This window comes from Oncorhynchus gorbuscha, linkage group LG01, assembly GCF_021184085.1.
Source record: "Oncorhynchus gorbuscha isolate QuinsamMale2020 ecotype Even-year linkage group LG01, OgorEven_v1.0, whole genome shotgun sequence".
Lineage (NCBI taxonomy): Eukaryota > Metazoa > Chordata > Actinopteri > Salmoniformes > Salmonidae > Oncorhynchus > Oncorhynchus gorbuscha.
Window position 1 is genome coordinate 69,826,083 of NC_060173.1, and position 19,249 is coordinate 69,845,331.

Here is a 19,249-nt window from a genome sequence, read left to right on the forward strand (position 1 = left end):
GAGAGGCAGAAATGGAACATGTACCTCTAATTCACAACACACACACATAAATGTACACACACTGATCTCCTCTCTCAAGCAGCAGATATGCAGATGGCAATAGCCACTCTGTGCCATTGACATGGAGGTGCATATCATTTACAGCCTTGTTTGCATCTTAAAATATATTGGGACCATATTGACAAACAGTACACATCTTGTCACTGAGGGCCCTCTCATTTGCACTGGCTGCTCTGCTGTTCCATATGCATAGAAACGACACACACACACACACACACACACACACACACACACACACACACACACACACACACACACACACACACACACACACACACACACACACACACACACACACACACACACACACACACACACACACACACACACACACACACACACACAGGCCCGGTAAGGAGGTGATACTTCTCTCCACATAATAAATGTGGCCACTGCCCAGCCTGAAGGTCACCTTTAATTTCTGTCTAATGGCTGAGAGTCAACTGTTTTCCAAATGAGACGTATGCAGAGCAGACTACAGAGTAAATATTGAAATCACCTCCGGGGCTGTTGCTAAAATAAATTCCTCCACAAATCAGGTGCAGCTCCAAGGACTGTTAGAGTTCAGCATATCTCTGATGCATTGTGATGTACGCATTTGGAATGTATCTTTCACCTACAGTGTAGGACTGACGTACCAAATATTCGGAACACCTTCCTAATATTGAGTTGATCCCCCCCCCCCGTTTGACCTCAGAACAGCCTATATTCTTCGGGGCATAGGTTCTAGGAGGTGTCGAAAGCATTCCACAGGGATGCTGGCCCATGTTGACTCCAAAGCTCTATACATTTATGTCAAGTTGGCTGGATGTCCTATGAGTGGTGGGCCTTTCTTGATACACATGGGAAACTGTTGAGCGTGGAAAAACCCAGCAGCATTACAGTTCTTGACACAAACTGGTGAATAAAAAATGTGATCAAATCATCAGCGATATAATCCATTGTGATGTTGAGAGAAATTACTGAAAGGTGTGTCTGCCAAGAGACCCTTTTGGCAGAACATTTGACAAGTTTTACAAAAACTGGCAAATTTACCAAGATCTGCCAAGAGGCGGACCTAAACGGACTTGGTCTCATTTGAGGCAGATGGTTAAGAACAGGTAGATTATCCTCTTTATCATTTTCAATCCATCACACTGTCCACCCACCCACCCCGAACCCCCTCCTTCCGACCCCCACACTATCTTCATAGAACAGGTGACAAACTCTATAAATCGAAACCTTTGTTCCTATAATTGTTTCATTTCAGCTGATCAATTGTCACTTGCTCATACAGAAACTCGCACCCACCTAACACTCAATCGAATAAGGAGGTATCAAGATCTCCAAACTATTAAAATGACTGGACATCTAAATGTGGAACGGCCCATCCCACTCCCTACTCCTAATCTGTATTCATTACTATGCAAACAAAATGATCCCGACATCGTGGATTCTAAATGTCGAACGGCCCATCCCACTCCCTACTCCTAATCTGCATTCATTACTATGCAAACAAAATGATCCCGACATCGTGGATTCTAAATGTGGAACGGCCCATCCCACTCCCTACTCCTAATCTGCATTCATTACTATGCAAACAAAATGATCCCGACATCATGGATTCTAAATGTCGAATGGCCCATCCCACTCCCTACTCCTAATCTGCATTCATTACTATGCAAACAAAATGATCCCGACATCATGGATTCTAAATGTCGAATGGCCCATCCCACTCCCTACTCCTAATCTGCATTCATTACTATGTAAGCAAAATGATCCCGACATCATGGATTCTAAATGTGGAACGGCCCATCCCACTCCCTACTCCTAATCTGCCTTCATTACTATGCAAACAAAATGATCCTGACATCGTGGACTATGCAAACAAAATGATCCTGACATCGTGGATTCTAAATGTCGAACGGCCCATCCCACTCCCTACTCCTAATCTGCATTCATTACTATGCAAACAAAATGATCCCGACATCGTGGATTCTAAATGTCGAACGGCCCATCCCACTCCCTACTCCTAATCTGCATTCATTACTATGCAAACAAAATGATCCCGACATCATGGATTCTAAATGTCGAATGGCCCATCCCACTCCCTACTCCTAATCTGCATTCATTACTATGTAAGCAAAATGATCCCGATATCATGGATTCTAAATGTGGAACGGCCCATCCCACTCCCTACTCCTAATCTGCATTCATTACTATGCAAACAAAATATCCCGACATCATGGATTCTAAATATCGAACGGCCCATCCCACTCCCTACTCCTAATCTGCATTCATTACTATGTAAGCAAAATGATCCCTACATTATGGATTCTAAATGTGGAACGGCCCATCCCACTCCCTACTCCTAATCTGCATTCATAACTATGCAAACAAAATATCCCGACATCATGGATTCTAAATGTCGAACGGCCCATCCCACTCCCTACTCCTAATCTGCATTCATTACTATGTAAACAAAATGATCCCGACATCATGGATTCTAAATGTCGAACGGCCCATTCCACTCCCTACTCCTAATCTGCATTCATTACTATGTAAACAAAATGATCCCGACATCGTGGATTCTAAATGTGGAACGGCCCATCCCACTCCCTACTCCTAATCTGCATTCATTACTATGTAAGCAAAATGATCCCTACATCATGGATTCTAAATGTGGAACGGCCCATCCCACTCCCTACTCCTAATCTGCATTCATTACTATGCAAACAAAATATCCCGACATCATGGATTCTAAATGTCGAACGGCCCATCCCACTCCCTACTCCTAATCTGCATTCATTACTATGTAAACAAAATATCCCGACATCATGGATTCTAAATGTCGAACGGCCCATCCCACTCCCTACTCCTAATCTGCATTCATTACTATGTAAACAAAATATCCCGACATCATGGATTCTAAATGTGGAACGGCCCATCCCACTCCCTACTCCTAATCTGCATTCATTACTATGCAAACAAAATATCCCGACATCATGGATTCTAAATATCGAACGGCCCATCCCACTCCCTACTCCTAATCTGCATTCATTACTATGTAAACAAAATGATCCCGACATCATGGATTCTAAATGTCGAACAGCCCATTCCACTCCCTACTCCTAATCTGCATTCATTACTATGTAAACAAAATATCCCGACATCATGGATTCTAAATGTCGAACGGCCCATCCCACTCCCTACTCCTAATCTGCATTCATTACTATGTAAGCAAAATGATCCCTACATCATGGATTCTAAATGTGGAACGGCCCATCCCACTCCCTACTCCTAATCTGCATTCATTACTATGCAAACAAAATATCCCGACATCATGGATTCTAAATGTCGAACGGCCCATCCCACTCCCTACTCCTAATCTGCATTCATTACTATGTAAACAAAATTATCCCGACATCGTGGATTCTAAATGTGGAACGGCCCATCCCACTCCCTACTCCTAATCTGCATTCATTACTATGTAAGCAAAATGATCCCTACATCATGGATTCTAAATGTGGAACGGCCCATCCCACTCCCTACTCCTAATCTGCATTCATTACTATGCAAACAAAATATCCCGACATCATGGATTCTAAATGTCGAACGGCCCATCCCACTCCCTACTCCTAATCTGCATTCATTACTATGTAAACAAAATATCCCGACATCATGGATTCTAAATGTCGAACGGCCCATCCCACTCCCTACTCCTAATCTGCATTCATTACTATGTAAACAAAATATCCCGACATCATGGATTCTAAATGTGGAACGGCCCATCCCACTCCCTACTCCTAATCTGCATTCATTACTATGTAAACAAAATGATCCCGACATCGTGGATTCTAAATGTGGAACGGCCCATCCCACTCCCTACTCCTAATTTGCATTCATTACTATGTAAACAAAATGATCCCGACATCGTGGATTCTAAATGTGGAACGGCCCATCCCACTCCCTACTCCTAATCTGCATTCATTACTATGTAAACAAAATGATCCCTACATCGTGGATTCTAAATGTGGAACAGCCCATCCCACTCCCTACTCCTAATCTGCATTCATTACTATGCAAACAAAATATCCCGACATCATGGATTCTAAATGTCGAACGGCCCATCCCACTCCCTACTCCTAATCTGCATTCATTACTATGTAAACAAAATATCCCGACATCATGGATTCTAAATGTGGAACGGCCCATCCCACTCCCTACTCCTAATCTGCATTCATTACTATGTAAACAAAATGATCCCGACATCGTGGATTCTAAATGTGGAACGGCCCATCCCACTCCCTACTCCTAATCTGCATTCATTACTATGCAAACAAAATGATCCCGACATCACGGATTCCTTCAAAGTCACCTTTGAAAATTCAGACAGCCAGACTCATCTCATAGACACACACAGAGACAATCCTCTTTGGCCACAAACAAACAGCACAACAGGGTCATGTTCATTAGGGCAGGCAACGTTTGAAAAAAATCATTAACAGGAAAGACAAATTGTGTGCTTCACATTGGACCAGGTAGTCAGTCCATCGCTGCTTCAGTCCATTTCCTTTCATTTGGTGCATAATGCACATGATCCAGTGTTGCGTTGTACAGAGACGGCCACACCACACCAGCTGGAAGAAAAATGGCATTTTGCTGAGCGCCGCCCCCATTTCAACAAATGGAGAATATCACGGAAGGAGAGTTGGAAAACGGGGAATAACGGTGACGAGGTCTGATAGTAGCCCTCGAAGCAGCTGTCATATTAAATAATAATGAAGCGTCTATTAATATGCAAAGGAAGTGGCAGCCTCGACTGGCTGAATGCTGCCATGCCTCTGCATATTGTCAGGATCTTCATCGTTAATTAACATGGGATAACCTGCCCCCAATGTCAGAACATTTCTCTCTTACAACAAACGCCCACCCTGATGCCACAGCCCTCCGTAACACCAACGTGCGCAATTCAATTACATAAAGTCAGTATTAACTCCTCATCGGTACACAAAAGAAAGACGGACTTTTGCAGCTCTTTTGCCCTTCTCTCTATAGAAAGGCAGTGCTTTATCTACTGTGTAATGTCACTTTCTTCGTATCTGGAGGGCACCCAAACCCACATTAACACGCACAAAGTGGCGCAGAGTGGCGCAGCGGTCTAAGGCACTGCATCTCAGTGCTAGAGGCGTCACTACAGACCCTGGTTTGATCCCGGGCTGTATCACAAGCGGCCGTAATCGGGAGTCCCATAGGGCGGAGCACAATTGGCCCACCGTTGTCTGGGTTAGGGGAGGGTTTGGCCAGGGTAGACCATCATTGCAAATAAGAATTTGTTCTTAACTGACTTGCCTGGTTAAATAAAGGTAAAAAAAAAAAAAAAACGTGCACACAAAAGTGCATGAAAGCACACAAATGCACACACACACACACACACACACACACACACACACACACACACACACACACACACACACACACACACACACACACACACACACACACACACACACACACACACACACACACACACACACACACACGCACGCACGCACGCACGCACGCACGCACGCACGCACACACACACACACACACCAACGGACTCATACACACAAATACATAAAGGGTGTTTCATTAAATGGAAACCACAGCAAGCGGCACTGGTGTAAGGTGCAAAACATACACATATCAAGAATGTCTCTCACATAAAAATTATCTCAAAAGATGAGTACCTGATTCATTGTGAGGAAAGCATACTTTCAAAATGTACTGTACATCAACTTTCGCAAAACATCAAAAGTGCCCATTTTCAAAGATTGTTCAACCAAATCTCTGTCACCCTTTGCAAAGCTTGGAAATGAAAAGAAACAAACCACCGCCCCAAACAAAACGTACATTACAGTGAGTGGAGTTTCCATGCATTAGTTATGGCACTTCACTTAAAGCCCCCAGGCAGCCATGGGAAATTAGGTTATTGGGTGATTTGCCGGTGCAAATTTGGTGCAATGCATCATGGGGTGAATTTTCCGTGCTCGTTTTTGTTAATTGGAGTCACCTGCTCGGCGAAGACGGGGGGGGGGGACTGGGTAGTCAGCGGAGAGATCGATGGGGAACTTCATTTGTAAATCTAACATCAGGAGCAACAACTACATGCCACTGTGTACAAAACATGTTATTTTATTCTCTCTTTTTTTGCTGCACGTATTAACAACGCAGTGTCTTATCCGTTATCCAGTGCATGGAATAGCCACATATTTGGGTAATGCTTTTTAAAGGGGATCCATTGGTTTTGAAGCCGTTTTGGTGCTGGGAGTAGTATGACGTGCCACCTGCCATAACCATTCACGTCAGCGTGCAGCGTGTCAGTTTTGTGATGGATTGATTCATGTGTTTGGACACATGCAAGAACGTGTGTTCCATTGCTCGTAAAATAAAATACTCATGATCTATATGATCACGTTGCATCATTTTGAAGTGTAAATTGTGGTAACTTCGTTACGAACTTCTTCTTAAATATGTACAATAATGAAACCACAGAAGCCAGTTAGGGAGAAAGTTCAGCCATCTTTGGCTTTTGCAGCCACAAGCAGAAAGGCAGTTGCACCAAAAAAAAAACTCTATTACTTTATCTCTCTCCCCTGAATACCCTGACTAAATGTCAAGATCATAGACTCCCTCCAGGCTTAAAGGGGAGGGATATCAAAAGGCTCTTCTGTTGCTTTATGTTCCACTAAATAAAACCATGGCTTTCTCATCTTTGCTGTTCCAAATAGCCTTCGAGTCCAAACAAGACACATGGAGTCTGTGACATCACCACACTCCCAGAGTTCAATGCTGGGCGTTGATCTGTGAGCCTCCATTATTAAGGACGTAGCCAATTTGAAACACTTCTCAGATGCATGTTTTTATTCTGGCTTTGAAAGAAAGAGATGAGACAATGTGTACGTATGTAAGGCAGCGAGCTTTTCAGAACTACTCGAGTGCAGCAAAATCTTGGAGGCAAACTTGTAAGGTTGCGGAGAAAACATAGCAAATTATATGCACTGTAGTTGTCAGGGTTTCTTTCTGCTTGGTTTAATGCAGCAAAAATAAGAGTTAAGAAAACCCTAATCACGGTACAATATTAGTAAAGAAGGAAAAAGGGAAGGAAGGGAGAAAAGAAATATGTAAATCAGAGCACTTACATCAAAGCCGTCACAATGCAACCAGCCACAAACAGAACAAAAGCATTAGCTGCAATAAGACTCGCCTGGGGGCGTATTTGGGAACAAACGGTTGTTGTTGATTCTTGTGGTGATAAAGCTTGCTTTAGCATCAACCATGCCTATGTACATACACCAGTGGAGTGGAATTAATCACACTAATTAGAATGCTCTCAAGGCAAAACGCAACATCTACTGACAATAATCAGAGAGAAAAGGATGCCACTACAATTTATTGGAGTGGCATCTCCCTCGGTCTCTCTCGGTCTCTCTCTCTCTCTCTCTCTCTCTCTCTCTCTCTCTTACTCTGAGTTTAGAATCCGTTTTGTGTAAAAGAGTTGAAATGAGCGACTGGTAGTGGTGTGTTTGCATGTGTCACTTCGCTCTGCTTGCATTTAAGAGGACCGATTCGAGGGAGGCGGGGAGTGCTGTGGGGATGCTGAGGGTATGGAGGATTGTTTCAGTGGCGAGAGTGTGTTTGTGTGTAAACACTTAGTGTGTGTGTAAGAGTACAAATGTGTGTGTGAGTATATACATGCAGCATAAGCAAATGCATGTGCTTATGTATATGCCTGTCTGTTTGTGTGTAACTACAGTACATACCTGAGGATGGGAATGTTCCAGGGGACATGAGGCCGGGGACAGAGTGTGGCATGATGTGTGGGTTCTCTGGTGATGTCACACTCTGGCTCCTCTTAGGAGGTCTGCCTGGTCTGGAGCTGGAAGAGACAGAAGAGAAAGGGATTTAACTTTTGATGTCTTCTATTGAGACTTACCTACAAACACCACAATACCCTTCTGTGAAACCTCTCCCACTCCACCCTAAAAAGTCCAAGAGAATGAAGGAAAGGGAGGATTTAAGAGGGACGGATAAGCAGGTGTAGACCGGGGGAGATGGGAGAGACAAGAGGGGATGAGTAAAGGAGAGATTGGCAAGTGAAAGAGGGTGAAAAAGAGAGATGTTGCAGAGAAAGATGACAGGTGGGAGGAAGAGGTAACAAGGATAACAACTGAGATGAAGAAGAGATATAGAGATGAGGGAGATAGAGAAAGACATTTAGGGAAGGAAGATGGATGAAATAAAGAGGGATGAGAGATGGAGGAGTGGGGATGAGAGGAGGGGAGAGAGTGAGAGGGGGAGGGGGAGAAAGGGAGGGTGTGAGGTGTTAACATTTTGGACCACTCCAGGATGCATTTCCATTCCAGAAAGCCAACACAACACGGTACTGTAAATAAATTCCCTTTTCAAGGACAGTAGCTATCTGCCACTCCAACATAATAGACTTCCCATAACTAATTAGAGTACATGCCTTTGCTTTATTGAAGATCAACCACTTTTGTATTCATAATTCATCGGCCAAACCTTGTTACCTGCTCCCATGTATTATTATCTCAGCACACTATTTGAATTCCATCGTTTGCATATACTAAAACTTAGCCATCGCCTCTGCATTCTGGCAGCCCTCTCAGCCTGGAAATGACATGTTAACCTGTTATAATTATTGCAGTCAGGCCACACTTGATTTATGGGACTTTGAAAAAAATAATGCACGTGTAGTTCTGGTAATGAATGATATTTTAAGGTTCTTCAGGAAATTAAAAGCCACTGGCTGCCTTGGGAAATGTTCCTCTTGCTTGATTTAATGCGACGCCGTAGCTTGGAGGTGGTGGAGAGACGAGGTGATTTGGTGATTCAGACCTGTTGGACGTTTCTGATGGGCCCCCTTTAATTACTGCAAACGAGAAGGGGCACAGACTTGGAAGTGATAAATGACTCCTCTGGCTTACTGTTGTAGAAGCAGAAACAGGCCTACAGAGCTGATGTTCCCTGGGTATGTATATCCCCCATATCTTACTCAGTCACTTATTAATAAGTATCACAATCGATATCTACTCTTGTTGGATTAGTTATAGGTACAAAAAGCCTATTGGGGTTCAATCGTAATAATATGTTTCAGGAAACTAGGCGTATGTCACAAGTCACAACTTTTTCAGAGCATTTGAATGTTTATTTTATTTTTTTCTCAAAATGTGTTTTTTGGCAGAAATGCCTTCTGGAACATTTGAACTTTCATGTGCCTTAACAACAAACATGTATGCCATCTGTAAATACGAAGAAAGTTATTAAATTACGAGTCTAGTTGGTTTAGCCACAGAAAAAGACAGGAACCTTCCCTCTAGCCATGATTGGCTGAGATAATGAGGGGCTGGATATGCTGAAAGATGATTTTCTGATTGTTCTGCAGTGCAGCATCTTGTGTCTATAAAATTAACTGTTCGTTATGTGTAATCCTTTCTACTGCAGTTTCTTCTGAAATATATCACGTTAGCCATGGAGAACTGCAAATATGTTGCTACTGATCTCAATAACATTGCTGCCCTGAATTTATCAGGCGCTATCGACAAAGGTCAGAGGGAAAAGGCTGTGATGGACTAATTTCAGGAGGACGATTCTTATGGCATTGCACACGGTCAGTGTGGACCAGAGTGACTTGACACAACAAAGCTGTACATACAAAACGGAAACTGTGACAATAAGTATAGTACGAACTCGGACCCAGGCGCAGAGAAACACAGCAGGGTAAAGGGTAAATCCAAAACGTTTACTGAAGTATTCACAGAAAAAATAACAAAGCAAGTGCACATGAGTACAATACAAAACAAGATGAGAGATCTGAGCAACCGACCCAGTTCCAGAGACCTAAATAGTCCTAAACCAGGTGAACCCAATAATTCTAATCAGAACCCAGGACCGTTCCTCAGGGCCGTAACCCTCCCAATCGACGAGATACTGAGTCCCCCTGCCGGATCTGATGGCTGGAGAGGATGCCTCGCACCGTGTAGGCTGGCTGTCCCATGCGAGGCGGAGGTGGAGGCCGAGTGGCCGGAACCAGTGGACTGGATACCACATATGCTTGAGTCTGGAGATGTGGTAGGTGGGATGAACCCTCACGGACTGGGGAAGGCGAAGATGATAGGCCACTGGATTGATGCACCGTAGAATCTTGAATGTCCCAATGTACAGGGGTGCCAAGATCCTAGATTCTATGCATAGAGGCAGGTCCCTAGTAGAGAAGCCAGAGCGTCTGGCCTGGATGCAGGAGGTTGATGGCACAATCATAGGGAATGTGAGGAGGTCGTTTGCTGGCCCTTTATTTGCCGAAGGCCTGACCCAAATCCCAGTAATCCCGAGGTACGCAGGAAAGATCAGGCTTGTAACTCCCAGCCAGAGGAACACTAGAGTTGGAAGTCTTCAGACGAGCAGGACCGGAAAGGTCTTGAGATTTGCTGGCAGGTGAACTGGCATGAAAGATTCCATCCCAGAACTCTTCCTGAAGGCCAGTCAATCAGAGGATTATGGGTGGAAAGCCACAGATGTCCAAGAACCAGGGGAAGTTCAGCAGAGGGCACCAGATGAAACTGGATAAGCTCCACATGGTCATCCAGAACTCGTAGCTGAATAGGCTGAGTTGCTTCACCTTCCCAGACCCTAGGGGATGACCATCCAGTGCAGTGACCGACAACGGAGTGTCCAGTTTAGTGACTGGCAGCCTCTGTTGGCGAGCTAATGTGCGATCCAGAAAACAGCCGGTAGCCCCAGAGTCGATAAAAGCAGAAATGTCCAACTGCCCATTGTCCCACTGCATGTTGGCTGGAAGCAAGGTGCATGCCGTGTCGGCAGCTGGAGACTGTATCTGACTCGCCAGTATTCTTCCGTTTACTGACGAGTCTTCCCGGTCCCCCGTCAGCTCGGGACAGGAGGCCCGGAAATGTCCAGACTGTCCAAAGTATTGGCAACGTTACTCGTTAATCATGCACCTTCTCTCCAGAGCGGAAAGTCTTGTGCATCCCAATTGCAACCACTCCTCGGAAGGATATCAGGAGGAACCAGAGCCGAAATGAGAACTTGGGATACCGGACCAGCAGGCCAAGCATAAGGCAATGGCCCAAATGAATAATCACTTCCCTTAGCAGAGCTAGAAACACTGGAACCAACTCGGGAATCCATCCGTCCTGTCATGACAACGTTCCGAAGCCGGTGTTCAAACCGGATGGCCAGAACAATAAGCTCTTCCAGAGTGTCAGGGTTGTCCCGGGAAGTCAGTTCATCATTGAGAACCTCGCCGAGTCCGTTCAGAAAGACTGAGTGAAGTGCCTCTCTATTCCAACCACTCTCAGCAGCGAGCAGCCGAAAATCAATGGCGTAATCCGCTACGCTCCGGCTGCCCTGCCAAAGCGCAATGAGTCTTTGAGCAGCATTCCTGCCACTGATGGGGTAATCAAAAACCCTCCTCATCTCCTGGGTGAAGCTTTTCCAATTGAAACAAATGTCTGATTGCTGCTCCCATATGGCCGTGGCCCAGGCCAGAGCCTGTCCTGAGAGCAAGGCGATGACATATGCCACTCTGGAATGCTCAGTGGGAAATGTTGATGCCTGCAGCTCGAAGAGAAGCAAATATTGGAGTAGGAACCCACAATAACTCCCAGGATGCCCCTCATAGCGCTCAAAGTTAAAGCTTACTGTTAGCTAGCTAGCTGACGTTAGGTTTCTGGCTCGCTAGCTAACATTGTGTATGATGTGTGTAGTAATATTATCTCAGAGAGCCAATTGATTTGCTAGTTATAGCCTAACATTAGCTAGCTAACTAGCTAACATTTTACCTCTTTGGTTAACTTTAGCTAGCTATGACAATCCGTTTGTATTGCTAATACTCTATGGATCAGGATTATGGTTCATTGTTTAGCTTGCATGTCTAAACAAAAGAGTCCACTTCGCCGGATGCTTACATGACCCATCAAGTTAGCCAGGTGTGTCTGACGGTGATTACAGCCATCTATTGTATAATAATGCTTACATATTTGTATTTGGAATTTGTCTTTCAGCATCAGAACACGTCTGTCTCTCCTCCGCCAGTCATACTAGGAGAATGGTCTAATGTCTCCCATCAAAAGACCTGTAGAACACACCTGACTCTCCTCACCAGTCATACAAGGAGAATGGTCTAATACCTCCCATCAGAAAGACCTGTAGAACACACCTGACTCTCCTCATACAAGGAGAATGGTCTAATACCTCCCATCAGAAAGACCTGTAGAACACACCTGACTCTCCTCCACCAGTCATACAAGGAGAATGGTCTCATGCCTCCTATCAAAGCGAGAGCTGTCCCAAGCAAGCACAGGTTACACCTGAAGTTACACCTGAAGTATGAGGACTTGCAGCGAGTTGTGAACTTCATCAATAACTATGCAGAAGATAATCCAATAATAATACCACAATCACTTTGGTGGGAAGCTGCTGCCATCTCTTGTGACAAAAGCAGTGGAGTGGCATCTTTACAACGAATCAATGACAACAATTGTTATGTAAAGCATAAACAAAACATCTTTAGATTATTTCCTTTACCTCCAACACGATTGGCACTACTTTTATTGATCTCACATTATTTCTGTATTTTCCAGAGGTACGTGAAGGTGGGCTTGTCTTTCCTTAACAAATCTGTGAAGAAAATCTCTGAGCCACATCTCAAGCACTAAACCTAGGCACTAAACCTGGCAGTGCAAGAGGAACAACTATCAGGTCTTCAGATCTGCCAATCTGCCAGAAGCTGTTAAATCAGCAAAGCCGAAGAAGCAAGAGCAGCATCTCCTGCTTGTTCAGAGTGAGCGGTCTGTCTGCCAGAAGATGGTTGCTGATTGCTAGACCACCAGTCAAGACCTGCAGTTGTCTCTGGGGGCCCTACTGAACCAGCAAGCAAAGACATCAGGATGCATTACATCTTAGATTTTGCTCAACAAGTAAGCAACATTTATTCCTTCATACTGATTACTTAAGGACATATATGCACTACCGTTCAAAAGTTTGGGGTCACTTAGAAATGTCCTTGTTGTGGAAAGAAAAAAACAATTTTGTCCATTAAAATAACATCAAATTGATCAGAAATACAGTGTCGACATTGTTAATGTTGTAAATGACTATTGTAGCTGGAAATGGCAGATGTTTAATGGAATATCTACACAGGCGTACAGAGGCCCATTATCAGCAACCATCACTCCTGTGTTCCAATGGTACGTAGCGTTAGCTAATCCAAGTTTATCATTTTAAAAGGCTAATAAATTGTCATTATATCATATATTAAGCATGAACCCTGTAACAATCCCGAATCTAGCTGTCAGACAGTTGTTAGTTTTGAGATCTCAGAAATGTAGTGTTATGTGATGAAAACAATTTTCATGGGCACACAAATCCAAAATAATAAATGCAATAGAGAAATCGAATGCTTCTAACCGAAAGAGTCAGCATTCCTTGATACTTAAAACCTAAAATCGACACTGTCATTAACGTGGTTCTTCCAATAATTAGGCATGATACTTGTTGGATGTGCATTTGGAGTAGCGCTGCTTAATTACATCGTTTCACATGTCATCATCTCATCCAGGAAGGACTGTTCCGAATGACGGCCAAGTGATTAACAGCTGTTGTGATAGTGCATGCAATGTAACATCCCAAGTGCCGTAAAATAAAAAAAGGTTTTCGTGAGGAATGTCCAGAATATTTTGGTGTGTCATTCGTTATGCCGGTGAAGACGGTTGTGCCTGGATCCACGTTGGATCTAATATCCCTGGCGAATTGAGGTTGATCATCTGTGGTTGTCTGCGTGATTTACAGCAGGGTCTCGGTAGATTTAAAAGAGAAAGCATAAAGGTCACGAGTTCATGTTTTCATATGTTTTTGTGCCTTGGATTGGACCCCGAGTCGACTGTGTGCAATTGTGCTCTTCTATTGAATTGCCCTGGATATAATGACAATAAATTATGTAGCCGAGTGGGTTTTCTTTCCTTCACCATATGAATTTGCAATGAAATAGCATGACAAATACATGTTCTATTCCATGTTACACCTGCAATTTGAAGCAATACATGGGTCTTGAAGTAGCTTATTTGAAGTTGCATTTGGAGCTCAGATATCCAAGCACTGGAATAGGCCTACCTCAATGTGGTGGTTGAAAAGTCCTTGTAATTATTGTAGCCAATTTATACATTATCCTGTGACTTCATCTTTGATCAGTTTTTGTGATTGAAGGGTGTTGACCTACTCTGTTGCAGTAGAATTCTGTGCGGTTATTATAAGGAAGACAACATCTCATTCAACTTTCCATACAAATCCTTCCATTAAAAAAGGAACCTGGTTTCTGGTCACTTTCTCGTTATAAAAACAGCGACAGTGAGATTAATGCTACCGCTATTAACGGCTTCATTATGTGTGCCTGCGTCGCCACATAGGCCACAGAAAGATCGCCATGCATGCATCCAATCTATTCAGTCTAAAAATCTATTTAGTTTAAAAAGGCCCCCGAAATTCCTTGAATTTGACTTGCTATTGTCTGTATGAACCCTGCGTAAATGATGTATAGTCCTAGGCCATCGTTTTCCAAACTCGATCCTCGGGACCCCAAGAAGTGCACGTTTTGGTTTGTGCCTTCACACTACACAGCTGAATCAAAGCTTGATGATAAGTTGATTCATTGAAACGGCCGTGTAGTGCTAGGGCAAAAAACAAAACGTGCCCCCCTTGGGGTCCTGAGGACCAAGGTTGGTAAACCCTGTCCTAGGCCTCTGTTGTTGCATAGGTGAAGTTATGGGTCAATTTGCATAAATTACATTTTATTCCTCAAAGTACACATATGGAACTGCATGAAAATCTTTTATTTTTGTTTCAAACCATTTAGAAATGTTGATCCCCATGTCACACATTGGCCTGATTGTTTAAAGACCCATATATAGAGTGTGTGAGCAGAGCAGACATTTAACTGAACACACAAAAAACATAATGCACTTTGTACTTTGAGGCGCTATGCCTTTTTAGGGCTTTTAAACTCCAACTCCTCTCCTAATGTACCAAAAGTCTGTGGATTTTGTCAGTGTACATACATTAGAAAGTTTATATTAAATTAAATGAAAGTATAGTGGCTGGTGGGGATGTACTTGGGGAGAGTGGGTCCACAGAGAGACTGAAGTGAGATGAGTGGAGGCCACATACCTACAGTACTTCAGAAAAGTGTCTGATGCCCTGCCAGTAATCTCATCCCAGTCCCTCTCCACTCTCACCAACAACCACCATTGAATGTTAGCTATAATGACAAACAAGGAATAATGATGACTCCACATCTTATCCCAATCTGTCCAGAACTCTTATTCATTTTACAGCAGATCTGAAAGTCACGAGGATAATTAAATCATTCCTTCACTCTTTCCCAAGCCAAACCCATCCCTCTCCACCTCCCATTTTTCTTCCCCCTTTACCCCACCCAAGCCAAGCTTGTCCCAACCTCTCATCCTTAAACATCCTTGCCAACCCAAGCAAAGCTTGTCCCAACCTCCCATCCTTGCCAACCCAAGCTATGCTTGTCCCAACCTCCCATCCTTGCCCACCCAAGCAAAGCTTGTCCCAACCTCCCATCCTTGCCAACCCAAGCAAAGCTTGTCCCAACCTCCCATCCTTGCCAACCGAAGCTATGCTTGTCCCAACCTCCCATCCTTGCCAACCCAAGATATGCTTCTCCCAACGTCCCATCCTTGCCAACCCAAGCAATGCTTCTCCCAACGTCCCATCCTTGCCAACCCAAGCAATGCTTCTCCTAACCTCCCATCCTTGCCAACCCAAGCTATGCTTGTCCCAACCTCCTATCCTTGCCAACCCAAGCTATGCTTGTCCAAACCTCCCATCCTTACCAACCCAAACTATGCTTGTCCCAACCTCCCATCCTTGCCAACCCAAGCTATGCTTGTCCAAACCTCCCATCCTTGCCAACCCAAGCTATGCTTGTCCCAACCTCCCATCCTTGCCAACCCAAGCTATGCTTGTCCCAACCTCCCATCTTTACCAACCCAAGCTATGCTTGTCCCAACCTCCCATACTTACCAACCCAAAATATGCTTGTCCCAACCTCCATCTTTTTTTCACCCTCCCTTCATCTGACCCACTTACACCCATCTATCCATCCACTGTCATTCATACCAGCCCAACATATACCGCATGCATACACACACCCATTCTCTCCCACCTTCCTATACATATTCACCATCCCTCACTTTTCCCTCACACACCGATTCATATACACACACACGTACATCCATAGAACAGTTATTAACATACAAGTGATTTTAGAAGACACATGATTGTATAAGGCACAGTGATTTTATTAGGCCCATTCCCTTATGGGATGAGGAGCGAAGAGGTGTATTTGGTGGAGAAGTTAAATTGATAAGTCCTGACAATGCTGACATATTGGCTTCAATTTTAAGCACCAGTACTGTTCCCTTCCCCATGCCGGAAAATATTTCACTTATATAGGTGACCAGTTAGCAGACATAGCATTTTATCACATCAACGTGATGTGTAAAAAAATGTGGATGGAATCGTCTCCACAGATCTACACTATGAGACAAAAAGTCACTATCTAGAAGCTAAAAGTGTTATTTGGCTGTCCCCATAGGAAAACCCTTTGAAGAACCATTTTTGGTTCCAGTTGGAACCCTTTTGGGTTCCATGTAGAACCTTCTGTAGAAAGGGTTCTACATGGAACCCAAAACAATTATATCTGGAACCAAAAATTATTATAATTTGAGATAGACAAAGTACCCGTTTGGAACCCTTTTTAAAAGAGTATCAACAGCAGTATGGCATTTTACTTACTTTTGAGAAAATAGGTTTTATGCTCAAACAACAGGAGTAGAGGTTGAACTCAATTGACATTTCAACAATGATTTAATTGTCAGTGCGGGGTTTCAGTTCCGACTGTCTCAGCAGTTTAATATATTCAGTCCTTTTTCTTTATGCAAGGTTTATTTACCTGTATGCAACCTAACGGAAGAGGGAGGGGGGGGGGCAGAGAGCTCAAATGAGTGTCCGTTCAACCTGGGGACATCTGGAAATATAATTCCCATTTCTACAGAGCCACTATCTCTTTGATCTTATGAGAGGGAGAGATAGCAGACAGTTTTGCTGTCATCACTTTCACTTGTACACCGTCTGAATTATTTATGGAAGACCTCAATAGACGGCATGTGATGGGTAAAAGGATTTCTTCAAACAAAGACAAAGTTTGGATCTGATGGCCCAGAGGAGACCAGAGGATGCGGGTTCAGGTAGAAATGAACAGTTTAGAGGAAGTAATATGTAGATAGGCTAGAAGGAGATCTGTCTGGTGATTTAGAGGGATGGCCTTTCAGCTTGGGATGCAGTGGACTACACAGCCCTGGTGGTAAATGCTTTTCGACAACCAAATAGGATGGGTGATATTGTCTGAAACAGATCAAATTTGGCCACTGCACGTTGTGGTCATAGTCATGAAGACTATCTGGGACATAATTAATAACCATGCATCTCTGTAGAGTTTAGATTAGAATAAATTTAGCATGACTGTAAATTCCCCATGTGGAATTTAGTCACGTTAACTGTTATTTTCTATTACCCCATGCAAAAATGTATACTGAACAAAAATATGCATGCAACAAGCAACAATTTAATACATTTACTGAGTTAGAGTTCATATAAGGAAATCAGTCAATTGAAATAAATAAATTAGACCGTAATCTATTGATTATGGGCAGGGGAGCAGCCATGGGTGGACCTGGGAGGGCATAGGCCCACCCACTGGGAATCAGAATTAGTTTTTCCCCCTCAAAAGGGCTTTATTAGAGAAATACATATTCATTTTCAATTTCATCAGCTGTCCGGTTGGCTGGTCTTAGACGATCCAGCAGGTGAAGAAGCCGGATGTGGAAATCCTGGGATGTTGTGGTTACACGTGGTCTGCGGTTGTGAGGCCGGATGGACGTAATGACAAATTCTCTAAAACAACGTTAGAGGTAGCCTATGTTAGAGAAATGAACATTAAATTATCTGCAAACAGCTCTGGTGGACATTCCTGCAGTCAGCATGCCAATTGCACACTCCCCCAAAATTGAGACCTGTGGCATTGTGTTGTCTGACTAAATTGCACATTTTAGTGTGGGCTTTTATTATCCCCAGCACAAGTTGCACCTGTGTAGTGATCATGCTGCTTAATCAGCTTCTTGATATGCCACACCTGTTAGATGGATGGATTATCTTGGCAAGGGAGAAATGTGAAACAAGGATGTAAACATGGTCCTTCTTCATGGTCCTTCTGTAGCTCAGTTGGTAGAGCATGGCGCTTGTAACGCCAGGGTAGTGGGTTCGATTCCCGGGACCACCCATTCGTAGAATGTATGCACACATGACTGTAAGTCGCTTTGGATAAAAGCGTCTGCTAAATGGCATATATTATTATTATATAAACAAATTTGTGCACAACATTTGAGAGAAATAGGCTTTTTGTGCAAATGGAAAAATTCAGGGATATTATTGCCTAATACTTATTTTCCACTATAATTTGCAAATAAATTCATAAAAAATCCTACAATATGATTTTCTGATTTTTTTTCTCTCATTTTGTCTGTTACAGTTGAAGTGTACCTATGATGAAAATTACAGGCCTCTCTCATCTTTTTAAGTGGGAGAACTTGCACAATTGGTGGCTGACTAAATACTTTTTTGCCCCACTGTATATACAGTGCAAAAGTAAGGTATTCAGCCCCCTTGAACTTTGCGACCTTTTGCCATATTTCAGGCTTCAAACATAAAGATATAAAACTGTATTTTTTTGCGAATAATCAACAACAAGTGGGACACAATCATGAAGTGGAACAACATTTATTGGAGGTGTGTGTTTCATAGTTTACAACCTATGTCTCTTTATGTGTCTCTTCACGTGGGCGGGCCACGTGAAAAATCACATTTCATCCCATCACAAATAATTTCATATTCAAACATTTAAATTCAAAAACAATTCGATGTGAATCCGATAACTCTGATGTGTAGACTTTCCACTGTAGAATTTATGTCATCTTATCATTGATGAGAATGTCTCAGACCGAACTGACATCATATTCATTAAGTACCACTGCATATGTTCAGTTGGTTC

The 19,249-nt window shown here is 43.3% G+C and overlaps 1 protein-coding gene across 2 annotated transcripts in view; it reads right to left on the bottom strand.

Annotated features, from left to right (window-relative positions):
- Window positions 1-19,249, bottom strand: part of dachd (dachshund d) — a 281,750-nt gene that overhangs the window by 127,519 nt on the left and 134,982 nt on the right. For both annotated transcript variants that reach the window (XM_046359169.1, XM_046359160.1), the window contains exon 2: window positions 7,845-7,960. In XM_046359169.1, coding sequence (XP_046215125.1) covers window positions 7,845-7,960 — 116 coding nt within the window. The remainder of the gene's footprint in view (window positions 1-7,844; window positions 7,961-19,249) is intronic.